We start from the raw sequence: 18,834 nt of genomic DNA on the forward strand, positions 1-18,834 counted from the left end.
ATGAATGATGCTTTAAACCAACACTCCTTTGACCTTTGATCCTTGAATGATGTCATTCCTTTTTTATATACACAAGTAGATAAAAAACAATTTTTAGGGTACTCTTAACACTTTTGCCATGGAGACCAGTGACGTGCTGTCAGGGAAGGCAAGTGATGCAGTACCTCACCTTGCCACTAGAGGGTGCAAAGTCTGAACCATGAGATGTTCAAAAACAAAGTAATAAAATAATCTAAGTTTTAATATTTGTCTTTTGGTCTATGCTTTCTGTGATGTTGGGTGTGGTTTCTCTATATTTTGATAATTTTCATGGTCAAATTCCGTGTTTCCTGATCAAAATAACAAGGCAGAAAGAGATGAGTGTTCCACAGTGTTCTATCAAGTAGTTGTTTCAAACGCTGCTTTTATCACAATGCACAGGTGAAAAGGTCAATGGTTTGTTTTCATCCATGAAGGTAGTGAAAAACAACACATAGCCCCAACTAGTAAGTACAACAGGCGCCAACGTAAGCATTTGTTTGAATGTTTTGGCTGAAAGAACCAGTTTCCGGGCAATGTTTGGTGGCACGGCATCTTTATTTTTTTGAAAAACAAGATTTGGAATACAAACATGCCGCGTTTGATGTTGCACCTGAGCCAGGAGCGTCCCTGGACTCCAGTGGACCCGATAAAGTAATGTACCATTCCCATGTTTGCAGTCTCTCCAACAATTTACTCAGTGCAACAGAGTACGTGGTGGATGATGGTAAACTTAAATCTGTTAGAGGGGATCATTTAAATTTTCCTTCAGTCTTAGTTCCCCATATTCCTTTTACAAACTGTGACTCTCAAACTTTGGTGTTGCTGGTAGAGCAGAAGACTATGGCAACCCCTATGCTGGCATCCTGGAGTTGCTGGTTCAAATCTAGCTTTAAGGAGGCACCTTTATTGGCACAGTTCTTTTCTCTAACCTGTTTTTGTAACCACAGCCTTATTGTGCCATTTTATTGAGGATTCCCAGCTTGTGGTTCACTTTCTTTAGGAAGGTGTATCCAATTTGCCCAGAAAAATCTAAGGAACAACATATCTGCATGTGAACATGTAGCTGGGGGCCATTTTTAATACTGTACCCCTCCAGAGATCCAAATTAATGTAGTTCTTTGGACATACACAGGTGAAAAGGTCTAAGGTTTGTTCCCACCTGTGAGTGGAGTGGAAAACCACCACGTAGCCCCTAATCAATAAAACTAAAGCATCAATTTTTTGGAATGTTTTGTCTGAAAGAACCGATTTCCAGGCAATGTAAGGTGGCGTTACATCTTTATTTTTTGAAAAAGAAGACTCGGAATACAGACAAGCCTGAATTCAGGCAAAGACATCCAGTCTTCCCATGCAGTGTTCGGTGTTGCACCAGAGCCGAAAGCGTCTCTGGAATCCTACGGACCTGATAACGGAATGTACCATTCCCATTTTCACAGTCACTCCAACAATTAACTCAGTGCAACAGGGTACTTAACATGTATGGATATCAACATAACTGCTATTAAAAAGGTGTTTCACAATATCGCTCCGGACACAAGAGTAACACCAGCCCACCACACAACATAAGACTATTTTGCATTGAAGGTTGAACAATGGAAAGGAGATGGTAAACTTAAAATCTGAGATTTAGAGGGGATCATTTAGTCAACTTCTTCCATGCGTGAAGCATCTTCTTCACCATCACCTTCTAGGGGAGGAATCTCATCTGGTACAGATGCAGATGCAGACGTCGTCTCCTCTGTGGGAAGGTCGTCGTCGTCGATACCTAGAGGGAAGCAACAGTGATTATGCTACTCGTTTGCAACTAATGGATTGTCAAACTACGTGGGCGAGTCCTTACCCAGTCCGAGTTTGATCATTCTATAGATGCGGTTGGAATGAGTCTGGGGGTCGTCCAGGGAGAAGCCCGAAGAGAGCAGAGCGGTTTCAAACAGAAGGATGACAAGGTCTTTCACAGCCTTGTCGTTCTTGTCAGCTTCCGCCTTCTGTCGGAGAGTCTCCATAATAGGATGGTCGGGGTTGATCTCCAGGTGCTTTTTGGCCATCATGTAGCCCATGGTGGAGTTGTCCCTCAGAGCCTGGGCCTTCATGATCCTCTCCATGTTGGCTGTCCAGCCGTAAGTGCTTGTCACAATACAGCAGGGTGACGAGACCAGTCTGTTGGAGACGGTTACCTAAAGGAGACCAAGACACCACTATTCAACACCAGTTGTAAATCCTACAAATTCATGCACAAGTCATGTTGAACACAGCAATGCCACACGATGTAGAGACAGTCACTTAGGGACAAAAGCTCCCATTGGAAGAATACCACATACAGGCATGTTAGATCACACAACTTGGCAGTCCTTTGAAAACCAGCATTAGTCGAACATGAATCATTCAAATTCCTTTCAGATGTAAAGAACTCACCAGAGTAAGATTGTCTTAATTATGGGACCTAGTACCAAACAATATACCATCAACTACAGCCTTATTCATTCATTTTTGAGAACTTCAAAACTTTAGTCACCGACCTTCTCCACTTTCTTGTCAAGGATCTCCTTCATAATTTTGCACAGGCTCTCAAATTTGGCCTTATCCTCCTCCATCTTTTTTTTCTCCTCTTCATCCTCTGGCAGTTCCAGACCCTCTTTGGTGACAGAAACAAGGCTCTTGCCGTCAAACTCCTTCAGCTGCTGGACGCAGTACTCGTCGATGGGCTCCGTCATGTACAACACTTCGAAACCACGTTTACGCACGCGCTCGACGAAGGCCGAGTTTGCCACTTGGTCTTTGCTCTCACCTATGAGGATAAACGTAGTTGGAAATTCAAGACGGAGCCTTGTGGCACCACTAAAACCGTTGAGCGGGAAGAGAGCCTACCAGTAATGTAGTAGATGGATTTCTGGTTTTCCTTCATGCGGGTAATGTACTCTGTGAGGGAGGTCACCTCATCTCCAGATTGGGAGCTGTGGTAGCGCAGCAACTCTGACAACTTCTTGCGGTTTTGCGAGTCCTCGTGGATACCCAGCTTAAAAAAAAACAGAAATGACACAACCGATTTAAATTCTGATCTGGGATATTTGTCCTCTTAAGGCCTTTCTTCCTTCAGCTAAAATGGACCAGATGAAAACTGGTCAATTCTCATGAAAATTGTTGAGGCAAAAACTACGGAGGGATGAATTATTGCGTCAGACTAACCTACGATCAATATATTAGTTACCTTGATGTTCTTGGAGAATCCTTCGTAGAACTTTTTGTAGTTTTCCTTGTCCTCTGCCAGTTCAGCAAAAAGCTCAAGGCACTTCTTGACGATGTTTTTGCGAATGACCTTCAGGATCTTGCTTTGCTGCAGCATCTCTCTGGAGATGTTGAGGGGCAAGTCCTCAGAGTCCACAACACCACGGACGAAGTCTAAACAAAACGGGGTCTTTCTTTTACAAATGAGCCTTTGTCTAAATTACAGCACTGTTGTGGAGCTTGACAGAATCAGGGGAGCATCAATTCCACTTACTGAGGTATTCTGGGATGAGCTCTTCGCAGTTGTCCATTATGAAGACCCTTCTGACGTAAAGCTTGATGTTATTCTTCTTTTTCTTGTTCTCAAAGAGGTCAAAAGGTGCACGGCGAGGAATAAAAAGCAGTGCTCTGAATTCAAGTTGGCCTTCAACTGAAAAGTGCTGAAAAAAAAAAATAAAAATTGTCAATGTTTCACTTATTTCAGTCTGTGCACAAACATGCTGCTTTGGGAAGGATCCGTTTACCTTGACAGCCAGATGATCCTCCCAGTCGTTGGTCAGACTCTTGTAGAACTCGCCATACTCCTCATTCGTGATGTCATCGGGGTTCCTGGTCCAGATAGGCTTGGTCTTGTTCAGCTCTTCCTGGTCAGTGTACCTTTCCTTGATTGTCTTTTTCTTCTTCTTGTCTTTTGACTCTTCTTCAGAACCAAGGTCCTCAATTGTGGGTGTATCCTTGTCCTCTTCCTGCTCTTCCTTATCAGCTTTGTCCTCCTCCGCTTCATCATCACTGATCTCCTTGTCACGTTCCTTCTCCACCTACAAGGCAACATTACAGAGCCCTAGTTTGTTGACAGCTCAAAACAATTTTCCAAAATGAAAACCTTCAAATCCAAAGACAATACTTACAAATAGGGTGATGGGGTAGCCAATGAACTGAGAGTGCTTCTTGACAATTTCCTTGACCCTCTTATCCTCACAGTACTCGGTTTGATCTTCTTTCAAGTACAAAATGATCTTTGTTCCACGGCCCATTGATGCATCTGGAAAAAAAACATTTCAATGATTATTGTCATCAATAAATCATAAGATCAAATCAAAGCGAGACACTGATCACTGTTAGTGATCATTACATGCAAAGCGGAAACATACCATTGTCCGTCCTGACTGTAAATGAACCTCCGGCAGAAGATTCCCAGACATACTGTTCATCATCATTGTGTTTGGTGATAACCTTCACCCTCTCAGCAACAAGGTAGGCTGAGTAAAATCCCACACCAAACTGACCAATCATGGAAATATCAGCTCCAGCCTGGAAAAGACCAACAGTAAAGCTTTTCAGTTGGCTTTAGTTTTGTCATCAATGCGGATGACTCTTGGAACTGACACCGTCATTACTGATAAGGATTTTTTGGATTTACATTATTGAATTTAACCTAGAAAAACAATAACTTAACACAACACCTGTAAAGCCTCCATGAAGGCCTTTGTGCCAGACTTGGCAATGGTACCCAGGTTGTTGATAAGGTCAGCTTTGGTCATGCCGATTCCAGTGTCAATGATGGTTAAGGTGTTCTCATCCTTGTCGGGAATGATGTCAATTTTCAGGTCCTTGCCACTGTCTAGCTTAGAAGGCTCAGTCAGACTTTCATAGCGAATTTTGTCCAAAGCCTGTGAACACAAATTCATCACATACATTTTCTTGGGCCATTACATCAGTAGCTCATCTAAGCAAATCAAACAAGTATTTAGGCAATGTTACCTAGGTATGCCAACAATCATTACACGCAACCCTAGTGCTGATTATAATAAATGCTGTTAGCTTACGTCAGAGGAATTGGAGATCAACTCCCTAAGGAAGATCTCTTTGTTGGAATAGAAGGTGTTGATGATCAGGGACATCAGCTGAGCGATCTCTGCCTGGAAGGCAAAGGTCTCAACTTCTGCCTCTTGGAGCATTTCTTCAGGCATCTGCACACAAAATAAACACGTTGAGTTAGATCAAATGAGGCGTCACAGCGGTTAAGTTTTCCTCCCAGCTCCCCTTTAAAGCTCACGCGCTCCGCTTTTAGCGATGGCGGAAGTAGCAGTGAACCAACATGGCGGCGCTCAATAGACAATGGACGAGGCAAACACGTGCTTTACAACGACCAATTGAGATGTTTGGAACATAGCCAGATATAACTAAAAAATATACGTATATCTAGAATTTTCTTTGATAAGGAAACCGACAAAACAGTGTCCAGTAAGAGAGGCAAGTCAAAAACGATACAACATGAATCATCTCGTCAGTGTAAGAGGAGCTACTACCCATTTAAAATTGAGCTTTCCAGTATAGCTAAATTTCACTTTCACACTAGATTTAAACGTCAATTCTGATTGTCTAACAGTTAGGCCTTGCTGGCGGAAAGCGTACTGTACAATTGGTTACATAAACGGAGCCAGCGCTGTCATCCTCACCACACCTGCTTTGGTGCAACCAAAGACGGTGTGGGCCGAAGATGCGTACCCGAAACAAAACTGCTCCGTTTTCATTAAACCAGTAAGAAAATAGACGTCCTACACATTAAAGACTAGTGATAAGCGATACCTGATAAAATTAAGTAGCCACATAATAATTCAAGGGTTACTGTGGTGCTTTCTTATTGGCGATAAACACAATAATTCACTCAGCAAAACACATATATCCAAGGAGGACGACATGTTCGACGCGTCAACAAAATATTCGTCTACATACCTTGTTGGTTTTGTGGTCTTATCTTGAAAAAAAATGCAACCAATGTAATGTCCCTTTACTCTCTAACGCATGGACACAGAAAGGGACTTCTTTCGGATAGTCCGGAATCTTTATACACTGGGGTTTCAGTGTAGGCCATATCCCTCCGCGATGCACCATCTTCACTCAAACTTCACTGCTCAATGACTATCAATGACTAGAAAACACATCGTTGCCTTTCAGATAGTCAAAGACGTTATACGTACTTATAAATAAGATGGTATGAATGCATGAAATGCGATGCCTTTGCGTTTGACTCTGGGTGATACAAATCACGTAGAAGTCAATGAAAATACACGGGAAATATCTATTATTTCAAGACATTTATATATATATAAGAACGGATAACTTGTTAAAGAGAACCATCGCAAATATTGAAATATAGTTTGACTAAAATGCATTAACACTTGTGGCCCTGAGGCTTAAGGAGTAGTGAACCTAAGGTAACGATGTAAGCTTAATTTATGCTGTCCTATTCGTTTATTGTAGATATGTGAACAAATAAAGACATCAAATCTAAGGGTAGGTCGTTTTATTTTTTATAACGGCGGATCTTTTAATCTGTTGGAAGGATACTTAAACCAGGATGGTGTGCTTCGTTTCTTCTAGCACTTTCCATGAAAAACCCGCCTAAAGTGACGTCATGACTCGTCAGAAGCAGCCATGACGGCGCAACTGCTGCTGTTGTTGGGAGGAAGAGACTAATGTTACTCAGTTTTTAGTGTACATTTCCCTATCGTCAGTTGTTTTTCGGAAACTGATGTTTTGCAGCAGATTTAACACTGTATTTTCCCCAAAGTGACATCAATAAAAGCTACAGCAGACCCACTTTCTTTGTTTTTCGTTAATATCTTCGCGCATGCGTATAAGTTAGCGCATGCGCATGCGCATTCGCATGCGCATGTGCTGGGACTGATTTTGTTCCGGGAACTGATCCGGTATTGACACGCAAGGTTGTTGTCGAAGGCCCGTGACTAGCCGATGTGCAAATCGTAAATAATAAAAAATATTATCCAGTTATAAATATTCGTTTAGCAGTCCCAGTACCGTCAACGTACCAACTTCGGGGTACGTGTATATGAATCTTTCTGGCCGAGTTCAACTCATTGTTCGTGCGCCGACGTAAGTTACTCTTGCTAAGTAATGTTAGCCCTAGCTTTAGCTAGCTTATTCAAACCTCGTTTACGTGTGCCCAGTGCTATAGTGTGTTTTATGCTAGCCACAGCTAATCATACGGTTAGACGTTTAATTTAAGAGGCTAAATCATGAAATGCTGCGACAAAACGATTCAGCTTCATGGCACATAGTTAAACCAATAGCAATTATACAAAGCTACCAGTTACGATATGTCTGTACCTTAACGCTGAAAGTCTTAAACGTCTGGGATTATCTACCAACAGAATACCTTAATATATTTCACTTGTTAAATTTTAAAATGTTGATTTACATATCTTGTTCATTATTGTTCTTTTTTCAGGTTTGAGAAGGGTGCATAATGTCATTCCCCCCACATCTAAACCGGCCGTTGTTGCCCCCTCCTGGGATTCCTCAATATGCCGGCTTCCCATCAGGCAAGCTTCGTTTCAAATACTGTCCCTGTTGTATAGTATTAATACAGTGTCAATACAGTACTGATTTACCATTGTTCTACAGGTACTCCAATGATCCCAGTTCACGTGGGCATCATGACCTCTGCCCCTCCTGTAATGGTGCCCTCTGTGCCAGTGGTCAGTAAGCCCCCGGTCCATAATAAAGATTTTATTGCTGCCAAAGAAAGTGAAAGCAGTGGCCCTACGACAACAGTTTTTGTGGGCAACATCTCAGAAAAAGCCTCTGATATGCTGATTCGACAGCTCCTTGCGGTAAGGAACAGGGAATCTTTCACAGATATTGTGTGTATAAGCCAGTTAAGAAACGGGTGTAAAAACTGAGAAATCAATTTCAATCCAAAAACAGTACAACCTAGTTTATCACTTAATGTCATTTCATAATTATTACATTTCTTATTCTTGTTTATCAGTGACTGCAAAGGTTAGGTTTATCAGCAGGAATGTCAACGTTCTCTATAGCTCGAACTTTCATTTTGCAATTATTTGTTGACCAGATGTTGTATATTACTACAGTTAAAACAATCTTGGTGTGTTTTTATTCTCCCCTTCATCACTAAAACTATAGAAATGTGGAATTGTTCTGAGCTGGAAAAGAGTCCAAGGCGCATCTGGCAAACTTCAAGGTATTTCCTACTGCACACACAGTATCATATTTGTGAAAGTGATTTTAAATTGTAGACGCCATTTGGAATTTACCTTAAACATTTCATTTTTGTCCAATTCCGTACGGTGCAATTGGACAGTTCTGTTTGGTCATCTAATGATTAAAAAAATATTTTACAGCCTTCGGGTTTTGTGAGTACAAGGAACCAGAGTCGACGTTGAGAGCGCTGCGCCTACTTCATGACCTGCAGATTGGAGACAAAAATCTCCTGGTGAAGGTGGATGCAAAGACCAAAGCTCAGTTAGATGAATGGAAAGCCAAGAAGAAGACAACAAATGGGGTACGATTGCTATACAAAGTTTGTTCTTTTGATTTATTTTATACAAGTTTGAATGAAGAACATTGTTTTCCTGTCATAAAGTGTGTGCTATTTTTTAAATATGCTATCAGAAAGCTGAAGGAGGAGGAGACGATGACGAGGAGGTCCTAGATGAAGAGACAAAGAAGAAGGATCAAATTGTCAAAGGTGCTATTGATGGATTGACGCGGGAATATGCTGCAGAACTCAACGCACCTTCACAGGATGAGGACTCCCAGCGGCGAAAGAGAAAAAAGGAGAAAAAGGAAGAGGTAGACTCATTTTGATGTTGTTTTTATTCCTCCAACCATCTTTGATTTTTACTTGTTTTAACCGTGTGTACTTTGTACTTCTTTTAAGGATGATATTAACACTATTGACATGGAGGAGGACAAGAGGGACCTGATTTCCAGAGAGATTAGTAAATTTCGTGACACTCACAAGGTAAAATCTTCTCTTGAGTTTTGTAGCTAACATTACAGGTTTTGGACAGCAGGCGCTCACATAGCTCACTCCTAGAATTTAAATGTTTATTTGAAACATTGCAGTCGCAAAGCCTTTCTTCGGCTGCACTTTGGAAGGTCTAAAATTTACACAACCAAATATTGTAAATCGCCCCAGATGATATGATATGTTTGATATTTAATGTTCACATATCTCTAGTGCTTCTGTCAACTTTTCAGGCCTGATTTGACACCACAGTAGTAAACCTATCTAGGCGTGACTATTAGCTCCATTCTTCATTCATCACACAAATGCATGGAGACGATGTAAAGTTACTTAAAAGCTAATCTATTCATTAAACCCCACCATTATGATAGTGATCATATGGTGACTAAAGCAAGATGAATCTCAGAGCTTTCGGAAAAGTAACGAGGATAGGATGTAAGTATGAGCCTTCATTTTTTATATACATATTCCGGGCGCCCCCCTCTTGAGGACTCGCTCAGGGGCAACTGCACTTCTGTGTGCTGGCTGCTGGTTCTTACCTACCCGTCCATTTGATAACATTACATTCCAGTGTTTCTTTTACCATCATTTTATGGTGTTATTGACCTGGAAGCCAGACGGTCAGTGAACCTGTGCCTGTCCTCTTTATTATGGTCTGTCTGAATGGTGTTCATGTTGAAGCAAAAAGACACTGGTCCATAACCACATCAGTGGCTTTGGCTCTAGCTTTATTATGATGCTAGCAGGGCGGGGGGGGCGCCCTCTCCACAGCAGAATGCTGATCTGAAGAGACGGAAGGTACGTGCTCTCTACCTGTGCTGTGTGATTTCATTCTTCTGTCTGTTGCTCTTCCCCATCGTCTTCATCTTTAAGCAATGTTTTTGTGTATCAGCTGTTCACTTTTAGAGATGACACATGAAATACTGTTGTGAACTTTATAGAGTTGCAATGGTAAAAGCTTTTCCTATAACTTCTGAAATCACAATAAAACTAAATATTTACCTCAAAACTATTTACCTATTTGGTTAATAAAGACTCTTAAATAACAATCTCTGGTAAACAGGTAAGTGAAAGAGCGGCAGAATGAGTAGCCACAGTATATTCATCAATCATTCTTAAGCAAATAACGAACATGTTTAAGCCAATAAAGACTAGTCATTCTGAAAACCATGCAGATAATTAGGTCCAGTGATGATAAACGAACATTACTGCATCTTATGAACCTGCAGATAATTTTTTCTGTATGGAATTTTACTAGTTTATTTGGAATATCTTTGAGGAAAATAAATATTTTGTATTAAGCGACATTGTCCATGTATATTGCTTTCCTTTTCTCTTTCATGTTATGTTTTTTCTATTAACTTGCATTGCACTAAAGGCTTTTAGTTTGCATTTTTTTCAATTAAGTTTTCTTCATTTTGATCAAATTAATAAATTTTCTTCTGTATGTGGGATGACAAGAACTTTTCCTTGCTGGTTAGTCTTGACTGTAGTTAAGTCAGATTTTAAAATAACTCCAAAAATTGGATTTTTACTCTTAAAGCCTTGTGTGTAATGGCTAAAGTGTGTGTGTGTGTGTGTGTGTTGGTAAAAAGTCATGAGAGCTGCTGAAGACTTCTGCAGGGGTAAGACTGTTTCTACAATTTCATTTATCTGTGCAGCAACGTTACTGATGTATATTATGTTGATTTTATTTATTTTCACTTAACTGAATGTCATGTTACCGACTGATGTAAAGGTTGTTATTTTGAATGACGATAATAATGCTGATGATGATGATGATTAAGCAAGACAGAATCCCATAACGTTTTTCCCTTGTATACCGTGTGACCTGCTTTCCTCCCAGGCCTAACTTTAAAGGCTTGTAGAGGCAGCGAAGGGCTGAGTCCATAGTTCAACACCTGTAAGTCACAAACAACTAGTTCACCAAAGGCTGACGCCTGTTTTCTGTTGTTTTCCTTGTGCCGAGAGGAGGACTCTTAAGGAGAGAAAAACCATTGCCTTTTGCAGCACTTTTGTGTCATTATTAATGCCTCAAGTTGAATATGTTCCACTTTTTTGTTTAAATTATGAAAGTGGTTTCCAGCTGCATTCAGGCTAGTGTAATGTAGTGTAATTTACAATGCCAGTTGGCACTCTATAATAGATAAATGATCCTAATGACTGTCCTGAGGGTAAACCATTCATCTTTCCCCAGCCCCAGCTTCCCTGACAAGCTGGGCACTGATTGGTGCATGCTCCTCTGAAACATCTTTTAAGATCTGGAAACCACTTGGTCGATGCAGACGACAGTGTGATTGTAGGATTCCCGCTATCTGGTGTGTCATTGGCTGAACCGCTCTCTGTTTTGCTCTGCAGAAACTCGAAGAAGAAAAGGACAAGAGGGAGAAAGAGAGGCTGGAGTTTGAGCGGGAACGGAAGGAAAGGGAAAAAGAGCGGGAGCGGGAGAGAGAACGGCGGGACCGCGAGAGGGAGAAGGAGCGGGAACGGGAGAGGGAAAGAGAGAGGGAACGGGAGCGAGACAAAGACCGAGATCGCAGGACCAGAGACAGAGAGCGAGACCGAGATTGGGACAGGGACAGAAACCTTGACAAGAGTGTTGATCGCAGTAGATCCAGGTAAAGATAAAAACATTACTAGTATTCTTTTTGTGTGGCAGTTTGATTCTCAACTCTAATAAGCAGAGCCCGACCAAAACCCTGGTTAAAAAGCCCCCGCCAAATATTGCGTTCTAAGATCTATTTATATCCCTGCAGAGAGGTGAGTCGAGACAGAGACAGAGAGAAAAAACGTGACCAAGAAGATGAAGAGGAGGCTTATGAACGCAGAAAGCTGGAGAGGAAATTGCGAGACAAGGAAGCAGCATATCAGGAGGTAGGGAGGCTGGGCCTCGATACAAGTATAAGGACTGCAAACTAATAGGTTCAGAAGTTTCACAGTGAAATAAACACAACATGAGTGTTTATCACTCATAATATCGGCATAAAAATGTATTGGATTGCGGCTTACCTGATACAATTGCGACCACAGCGTTTAAAAAACTGGGAGCTCCGGGAGAGGAAGAAGGCCCGAGATTATGCAAAGGACTCGGAACGGGAAGATGAGCGTCGTAGAGAAATGGTGAGACGACATCAGAATAACACTTCGCAGAAAAGTCCCACTTAACTCCGGATACTATTCTATTGTTTACCTTTTTAACATGGGAAGTTGGTTTAATTGTACTATTGTTCTTGTGAGAATTAAAAAGAAATCCTGAAAATATTCCCAATCTGTTGTAATAAACCAGGCACACGTCTGTGATCAATAACACATTTATTATCTTGATGCTCATCTTGGTTCTAATTGTCTTCAGGTTAAAGAGGGTAAACGGTTGAAAGAGTTTCTTGAGGATTATGACGATGAAAGAGATGATCCCAAATACTACAGGTGAACGATGCATTTTGTATTTGTATTGTGAGGTTTATATAAAATAAAATGTGGGGGACATTTGATATTGGAGAGACTCTTCAGGAGCAGTCATTTGCAGTTGTAAACATCAAACATCACTTCAAAATATTTTTTTTTTATTGTGTGACCCAGATCTGAGAAAGCAGATGCTGTGGCTATTGTTCTGAAGGTTGTCATCCTCATTGTGGCCTCTAGGGGCAGTGCACTGCAGAAGCGTCTCAGAGACCGAGAGAAGGAGATGGAGGCAGACGAGCGTGACAGGAAGCGGGAGAAGGAGGAGCTGGAGGAGATCAGACAGAGGCTGTTAGACGAGGGACATCCAAATCCAGACGCAGAGCTGCGCAGGGTATGCTTGGCTGCATGAAGGCGTTTGTGCGTGTGTGTACGTGTGTCTGCATTTGCTTCGTTCATCTGTAATGAGTGAGTGTGCTGCCTGCTGCCTTTGTGAAGGTCACTTTATCTTTCTCTATCTAATGATATTCTGTGCTGAGAAACAGGCTTTGATTTGTTCTTCATTTTCGCTCATCTTCCTCTTATTGGACCAGATGGAAGAGGAGGAGGAGGAGCGTCTACGGCAACCTCCAATCGTGCAAGAGCCGGAGCCTGAGGAGGAGCGCGAGCATCACAGGGGTTCACGAAGCCACCGGGACCGCAGACAGGATCAAGAACGGGAACGTCCTGCACACACGGACCACGAGGTGGAGGAGGGCGAAGAAGAGGAATATGACAACGATGAAGACAACCCTGAAACAAAACCGTGTTTAAAGCCCACAATGCGACCCATCACAGCAGCACCGTCTGTGTCCTCGGCCAGTGGCAATGTGTCTCCCAACACCCCTGGGGAGGAGTCCCCCTGTGGGATCATCATCCCCCATGAAAACTCCCCCCCTGACGCCCTCCCACAGGAGGAGAACCGGCCAAAGTTTGGCCTCAGTCTAAAACTGGGTGAGTCTAGACTCTACATGTGTTATTATTATGATTATTATTAAATAGTATTAACTATTAATGCTATTGCTCGAAACCTGTCAAAGTAAACCCCAATAATTCTGCCTGCAGGCGCCACAGGAAGTCCCAGTCAGCCCAACGCAGGCAAGAGGAAGAAGCTGCCTGTGGACAGCGTCTTCGACAAGTTCGATGACGAAGAAGCGGATGAGCAGCCTCGTAAGAGGAAGCTGGTGCCGCTGGACTACGATGACGACAAGAGTCTTGGGGTGGACGGAGCCGGCCTGTCCAACATAAAGGGCGCCAACTCTGAGGAGAAGCGCAAACACATCAAGAGCCTGATCGAGAAGATTCCGACAGCAAAGCCTGAGCTGTTCGCTTACCCGCTGGACTGGTCCATGGTCGACACGGTGAGAACCGGGACTCCTGCGCTGTACATTATCGTTTCAACGCAGCTTCGGTCATTATTTCTTTTCATTCTTAGACGTTAATGGAACGACGCGTTCGGCCGTGGATCAATAAAAAGATTATTGAATATATCGGAGAAGAGGAGCCGACTTTAGTGGACTTTGTCTGCTCTAAGGTATCGAGGCCTTTATATGCCTTTATTTTTGGCATCAGAGGTAAAGAAGCTTGAAATGTGCTATTTCTCTGGTGTCTTTAGGTGATGGCTCACAGTGCACCACAGAGCATCTTAGATGACGTTGCCATGGTGAGTACGATCACAGAAATGTGAGAGCTGAACTGCTGCTGTAAAGGTTTGACTTTCTGCATTCGAACAACTGGGGTGTTCTGTACCTGTGGGAATATTCTGAGACTTGCTGCGGCTCGGTAATTCGTTGTTGCTGTTTTAGGTCCTCGACGAAGAAGCCGAAGTGTTTATCGTGAAGATGTGGAGGTTACTTATCTACGAAACCGAAGCTAAGAAGATCGGACTGGCGAAATAAGTGCAGCCACTGACACCTCCCCCAAATCATTGTGTTCTAGTGTAGCTCTGACATGTCAATCCAAGAGGAAGTGACTTCAGACCCGACAACATTAAGGTTTCCTCATTACCTGTACATTTGCACCAGTTACTCAGGCCATGCCGACTTTACACGTGACGTAGAGACCACATTCACTCTCCAGGTTCTGTCATACGTATTCTTGTGTGTGAATTGTGCTGTTTTTGAAGGAAGGGCACACAGGACCATCCAGTCAGACCAATTCTTTCCTCATTAACACAAGTTCTACGAACCAGTAAATTTTGAGTTCATCCGTGACAGTGGGAGTGTTGTTTAAATGTCAGCCCACTCAGACTGTGGCCCGATGACTGTCCAGGTTTGTTTTTTAAGGGTTATTTATTCTGCACTGACGTTTAATCCAATTTGACTCATTTTACAGACACATTCGATGAACACGTTGGCCTTTTATTTCTCTGGAGTAAACCGATGGGAACTCCCTGCATATTTTGGATTTTTGAAGCACACGTCAGTCATAACCACTATAGTAAATTGAGCTAGAAACATGACTGAAGACCGTTTGTTTTGTATTGTGGACATTTAAAATAAAATCAATTTTTATAAATGTTGGAAGAAATCTCTGATTTTTCCCCACTACCTGCAGGTAACTTTATTAGAAATGGACTACAATGGAAAACAATTCTTTAAAGATTTGGTCATCTCACGGCTGCTGACAAGGACACAAATCAAAACTTTATTGAATATTCGAGAACATAGAAGATCCAAACTTCTCGTCTAGTCTTCTAGATTCTAGTCTTCCGCTTTGGCCTCCATCTCCTCGGCATCGTCGTCTCCGTCCACCTCGGCGTTCTCTCGCTCTAGCCTCTCGAGCTGCCGCGCGAGCTCCGTCTCATCTGTGTCTGTCACCACTTTTGGCTAAAAAAAGCAGGATCCCATGAGACAACAAATACATGACGTGGAGACAAAGTCACCAAGACGTTTTAGAAGAATTCAAATCGGGGGTTGAACTGGCCATCATCACCAGAGTTAGATGGGATGTTGAAAAAGTGGCCATTCTTGCTTGAATGGTGGTGGTGGATTCTGGTAGCTCAGTCTTTAAGGAACTGGGCTAGGAAGCAGAGAGCTCCTGGTTCAAGCCCCAGTGCAGACAAGACATGGTGCTCTGATAGCAGGGTAACTTGCCAGAACACCCCCAAAGCACTGCTGAGATACCCCCAAGCAAGGTGCCAAATCCACAAACCTGCCCTTGGCCATTCCTTACTGGAATGGGGCAGTATGTGGCTTGGGTAGCACATAACTTATATTAGTAAGTGTCATATACCTCCATCTGGATGTTAAAGACACCTCGCTTCTCCTCAATCTTCTCCTTGATGGCAGCCATGGCCTGGTTAAGGACCGACAGGCCCTCTGTGCGCTCCAGAGTGGTTGTGGTCATCACATAGCGAGGCGGGGCAATCAAGTTTATCTGTCCAAGATAAGACAGTGTTCATCTAATAGTAGCAAAGTCAGTGCAACATCACTCAGTACAAATGTGGCTGAAGCGACGACTACCTTGATGGGCATGACTTCTGTGGAGCAGCTGAGTCCAGCTCTCAGAGCATCCTTCACCGCATCGATGCCGTCATAGCCATAGCATGCCACCTCGATGTCTGCGCAGGGAAGCGAAGACCAACTGTCGTATCTTCCAGTTACATTCAGTAACAATGAAGCAATCTTTTACACTCTCCTGATACCTGCTCTGATTTTGACTGCCTGTGGGGTAAGTCGCCTGTTGATGTTGTCAATCAGTTCGCCTTTTTCCTCCTCTGTCAGGTCCAGTCCGTCCAGAATAGATGGATCCCTGAGGACAAAATTCTATTCAACATTTAACAGCTCAGAGGGCTCATTATTCCCATAGTTTCCCCAGGACTCACGATACAGCCTGCTTGAAGGCGTCGTATGCGCCGTATCCCGGCCGCTTATACTTCTTGTCAAAGACCCAGGCCGTACGCTCGTACAGGTGCTCTAGCTGCTCATCTTTACTATACTTCAGGACCTCTGCCACGTGCCTCAGGATGCTGTAAACCTGCAAAACCAACAACTCAAGGTGAGGATTTTAGCACTGAAAGGCGACAGTGTAATAATCGAGTCTTTAACACGCTTAAGATCATTATCATCCAAACACAATTCGACCTACAGTTTTAGATTTGGTGAATTTGTCTTCACACTTGATGGCTTCCTCTGGCGAAACTCTTCTTTTTGATAGATCAATATATCCTTAAAAAGCAGAGCATATACAATGTTAAATCCATGTGTAATTATTTTTGGCACCACCCCAAATGGTTGTTGTCAACACAAGTTAAAAAGGGCTTAAATTAACATGCAACTATTATAATTGTTTCTTTTTGTGGTCTCATCTCAGCTCCTGTCGTTCGACATTTTAGGTTAATCCCTTCATGCCTGCCCTCACCTTTCTCTTTGTCCACTCGGATGACGACCACGCATTCATTGCGACCTATGCGAATGAGCTTATTGATGGAACGAATGCGTCGACGCGACAGCTCACTAAGGAGGATCATGCCCTCGATGTTGTTGTACTCTAAAAGGCTGACGTAGGCGCCCATCTCAGCGATGGACCTCACATTCACCATCACGACATCCTCCACCTCTGGAAACCTGTGCTCGTAAAATCGACAGCTGAGGCCCGGCATCGCTGGAAAACAGAACCAAAAGAAGAAGAGAGGAATGTCACACATCAGTTCCTAACACAGTTTGCACATCATTTTAAACAAATGGCTGGACTTGTAAAACTAGCTGGTGGAATAGACCAGAGTACTCCTTCATACAAGTGGATGTACAGTTACACAATCCTACAACCTAGTTTTTAAAAGATCGATATTGACAATAAAAGTAGGAATATATTTCTACATTTTCAGCGTGTGGGTGGGACATTTTGCTTGGCTTGAATTCAATGCTTCATCGGCATGAATCAAGCTTGGACACAATAAAAGATTTGTGCACGTTTTACTGGAGTCATTTCGTTTGGAATGAAACAATGAACGTTTTAAGACTTTAAAATGAAAAGGCTAGACATATGTAATAGACTCAATAAGTCAAATAATTCACATCATTAGAGTAATGCAATTTTTATCTTGTGTCCGAGTTGGTTGGTCATTTTAGTTGGCGTTTATTAGGGGATATAACTGACAGGAAAAGCCAAAATTGAGGTTTTTGTCGCACTAGAAGAGTTAGTTCCTTTAGTGAGGTGATGCAACATATATATTTCGAAAGCCGTTACTTTTATAGCTAATTTTAACCATATAAATAAAGACCAACATCTCTATAGCGGTACAATTTGTAGCAAAAAGTAGATACAGCACGCTAATAAGTATTTCTGATTAAATAAAGTTGTTTGTCATACATTAGCGTCAGAGGCTAACCCGGTTCTCTACACACATGCGGCACCATGCACAGCCAACAAATGGATTCGTTAGCTAAGAAGCTAACAGCCGCCGTATGTTTGCTGGGACACATTAAATGTGTTGTATCATTGGATTCTTACCTGTGTCATATGCTTAGAGTACTTCACACAGGGAAATTCCAGTCTGTACGATCAAACGCCTGCTTATGCTGTCTTTTGTGAGTCTGTATACCAAAAAATCGGGCCCGCTAACTATCAGTCATGGGCGTGCTAATATGCTCGCTCGATCGCCGTAGTAGAGACGAGCGTGTCGCTACCCGATTGCACTGAGCATGCGCGAAAGGCCGCCATCTTGGAAAGCTACCTACGGCAACTCCACTTGGACAAAATTTATTTCGCTTGTGATTGTGTGATTAGGCAAATGTTAAAATTAATCCCTGAGAAATGTATTGTAGTAATAAAAGCCAAATTTTGGTTTGCAGTTTGAAAAATAGAGCCGATGATGAGAGATGGTGTGTGAAATATTAGGTTCAAAGTTCATATAACAAACACACCTCGTGTTAATGGCATTTATTTTTATACTTCTTGGCACTATCGTACAGTCCAATTTTATTGAAAATAAGTCTTATAAAAAAAATCCACGAAGTCATACTTCATGTAAAAGACGCCAGAAGACAAAATGATGGTATTTTTACGTTGCTCCAGAGTAAATGCCAAAGATTAACAACAGTAATGTCTGTCGTAATTTGTGATGGATGTAATATACGTGTGCATATTAATACAGTTCAGAATACTAAAAAAATTAATTACTAATACAAAGTATAGCTGGTATCAGAAAAAACACTTGAGAAGCGCAGGACTCCACAAGCAATTCCTATTCTTATACATTGTGACACCCGCAGTCTAATATATAGGCAGTAGTACTACGGCTGCATTGATTCGTGATCAAAGCCACAATGCTTCTATTTTTGGACATCAACGGTCAAAATCCCTCTGGCATCGTCAAAAGTCAATAGTCCGTTTCTTGGAATATTATTTCCTAA

General features: G+C 42.3%; 3 protein-coding genes across 5 annotated transcripts; 1 reads left to right on the plus strand and 2 right to left on the minus strand.

The window, feature by feature from the left end:
- Positions 1–1,282: 1,282 nt before the first annotated feature.
- On the minus strand, positions 1,283–6,122 carry hsp90ab1 (heat shock protein 90, alpha (cytosolic), class B member 1). Of its 2 annotated transcripts, XR_003891231.1 has the most exons (13): positions 5,980–6,122; positions 5,070–5,213; positions 4,707–4,913; positions 4,395–4,554; positions 4,152–4,285; positions 3,768–4,061; positions 3,518–3,683; positions 3,227–3,417; positions 2,887–3,034; positions 2,538–2,806; positions 2,434–2,461; positions 1,862–2,195; positions 1,283–1,786 (listed from the first exon to the last, which is right to left on the minus strand). XR_003891231.1 is itself a non-coding variant. In XM_003971742.3 (12 exons), the coding sequence occupies exons 2-12, from the start codon at positions 5,211–5,213 to the stop codon at positions 1,662–1,664; spliced, it is 2,172 nt and encodes a 723-aa protein (XP_003971791.1). In that variant the 5' UTR covers positions 5,980–6,121; the 3' UTR covers positions 1,283–1,661. The 2 variants fall into 2 exon arrangements, 1 of the variants encoding a protein (XP_003971791.1); XM_003971742.3 differs by lacking the exon at positions 2,434–2,461 and having other exon boundaries at positions 5,980–6,121.
- Positions 6,123–6,930: 808 nt separating this feature from the next.
- Positions 6,931–14,995, plus strand: rbm25b (RNA binding motif protein 25b). Of its 2 annotated transcripts, none has more exons than XM_011612120.2 (17): positions 6,931–7,140; positions 7,496–7,589; positions 7,672–7,880; positions 8,194–8,251; positions 8,412–8,572; positions 8,683–8,862; positions 8,951–9,034; positions 11,399–11,658; positions 11,797–11,914; positions 12,071–12,160; positions 12,393–12,466; positions 12,683–12,833; positions 13,033–13,432; positions 13,544–13,839; positions 13,914–14,012; positions 14,094–14,141; positions 14,284–14,995. In XM_011612120.2, exons 2-17 carry the CDS (start codon positions 7,514–7,516, stop codon positions 14,374–14,376), a joined length of 2,397 nt encoding a protein of 798 aa, XP_011610422.1. In that variant the 5' UTR covers positions 6,931–7,140; positions 7,496–7,513; the 3' UTR covers positions 14,377–14,995. The 2 variants fall into 2 exon arrangements, with proteins under 2 accessions (XP_011610422.1, XP_029705237.1); XM_029849377.1 differs by having other exon boundaries at positions 6,932–7,086.
- A 32-nt stretch (positions 14,996–15,027) lies between these two features.
- Positions 15,028–18,141, minus strand: eif2s1b (eukaryotic translation initiation factor 2, subunit 1 alpha b). The gene is made up of 8 exons (XM_003971741.3): positions 17,933–18,141; positions 16,841–17,083; positions 16,568–16,647; positions 16,305–16,456; positions 16,125–16,231; positions 15,943–16,040; positions 15,713–15,856; positions 15,028–15,306 (listed from the first exon to the last, which is right to left on the minus strand). The coding sequence occupies exons 2-8, from the start codon at positions 17,079–17,081 to the stop codon at positions 15,181–15,183; spliced, it is 948 nt and encodes a 315-aa protein (XP_003971790.1). The 5' UTR covers positions 17,082–17,083; positions 17,933–18,141; the 3' UTR covers positions 15,028–15,180.
- Between the last annotated feature and the right edge of the window lie 693 nt (positions 18,142–18,834).

Source organism: Takifugu rubripes, chromosome 16 (assembly GCF_901000725.2).
Source record: "Takifugu rubripes chromosome 16, fTakRub1.2, whole genome shotgun sequence".
Taxonomy (NCBI): Eukaryota; Metazoa; Chordata; class Actinopteri; order Tetraodontiformes; family Tetraodontidae; genus Takifugu; species Takifugu rubripes.

Bases quoted from the DNA above. Each gene is read 5' to 3' on its own strand.
- eif2s1b (XM_003971741.3), bottom strand. From the start codon at position 17,081: ATGCCGGGCCTCAGCTGTCGATTTTACGAGCACAGGTTTCCAGAGGTG. The intron at 16,041-16,124 runs GTATCAGGAGAG...TTCCCTGCGCAG, and splicing joins GGCAGTCAAAATCAGAGCAG to ACATCGAGGTGGCATGCTAT. The intron at 15,857-15,942 runs GTAGTCGTCGCT...TATCTTGGACAG, and splicing joins CAGAAGTCATGCCCATCAAG to ATAAACTTGATTGCCCCGCC.
- rbm25b (XM_011612120.2), top strand. From the start codon at position 7,514: ATGTCATTCCCCCCACATCTAAACCGGCCGTTGTTGCCCCCTCCTGGG. The intron at 8,573-8,682 runs GTACGATTGCTA...ATATGCTATCAG, and splicing joins AGAAGAAGACAACAAATGGG to AAAGCTGAAGGAGGAGGAGA. The intron at 12,161-12,392 runs GTGAGACGACAT...AATTGTCTTCAG, and splicing joins ATGAGCGTCGTAGAGAAATG to GTTAAAGAGGGTAAACGGTT.
- hsp90ab1 (XM_003971742.3), bottom strand. From the start codon at position 5,213: ATGCCTGAAGAAATGCTCCAAGAGGCAGAAGTTGAGACCTTTGCCTTC. The intron at 3,418-3,517 runs GTAAGTGGAATT...CGTTTTGTTTAG, and splicing joins GCTCATCCCAGAATACCTCA to ACTTCGTCCGTGGTGTTGTG. The intron at 3,035-3,226 runs GTAACTAATATA...TTTTTTTTTAAG, and splicing joins GATTCTCCAAGAACATCAAG to CTGGGTATCCACGAGGACTC.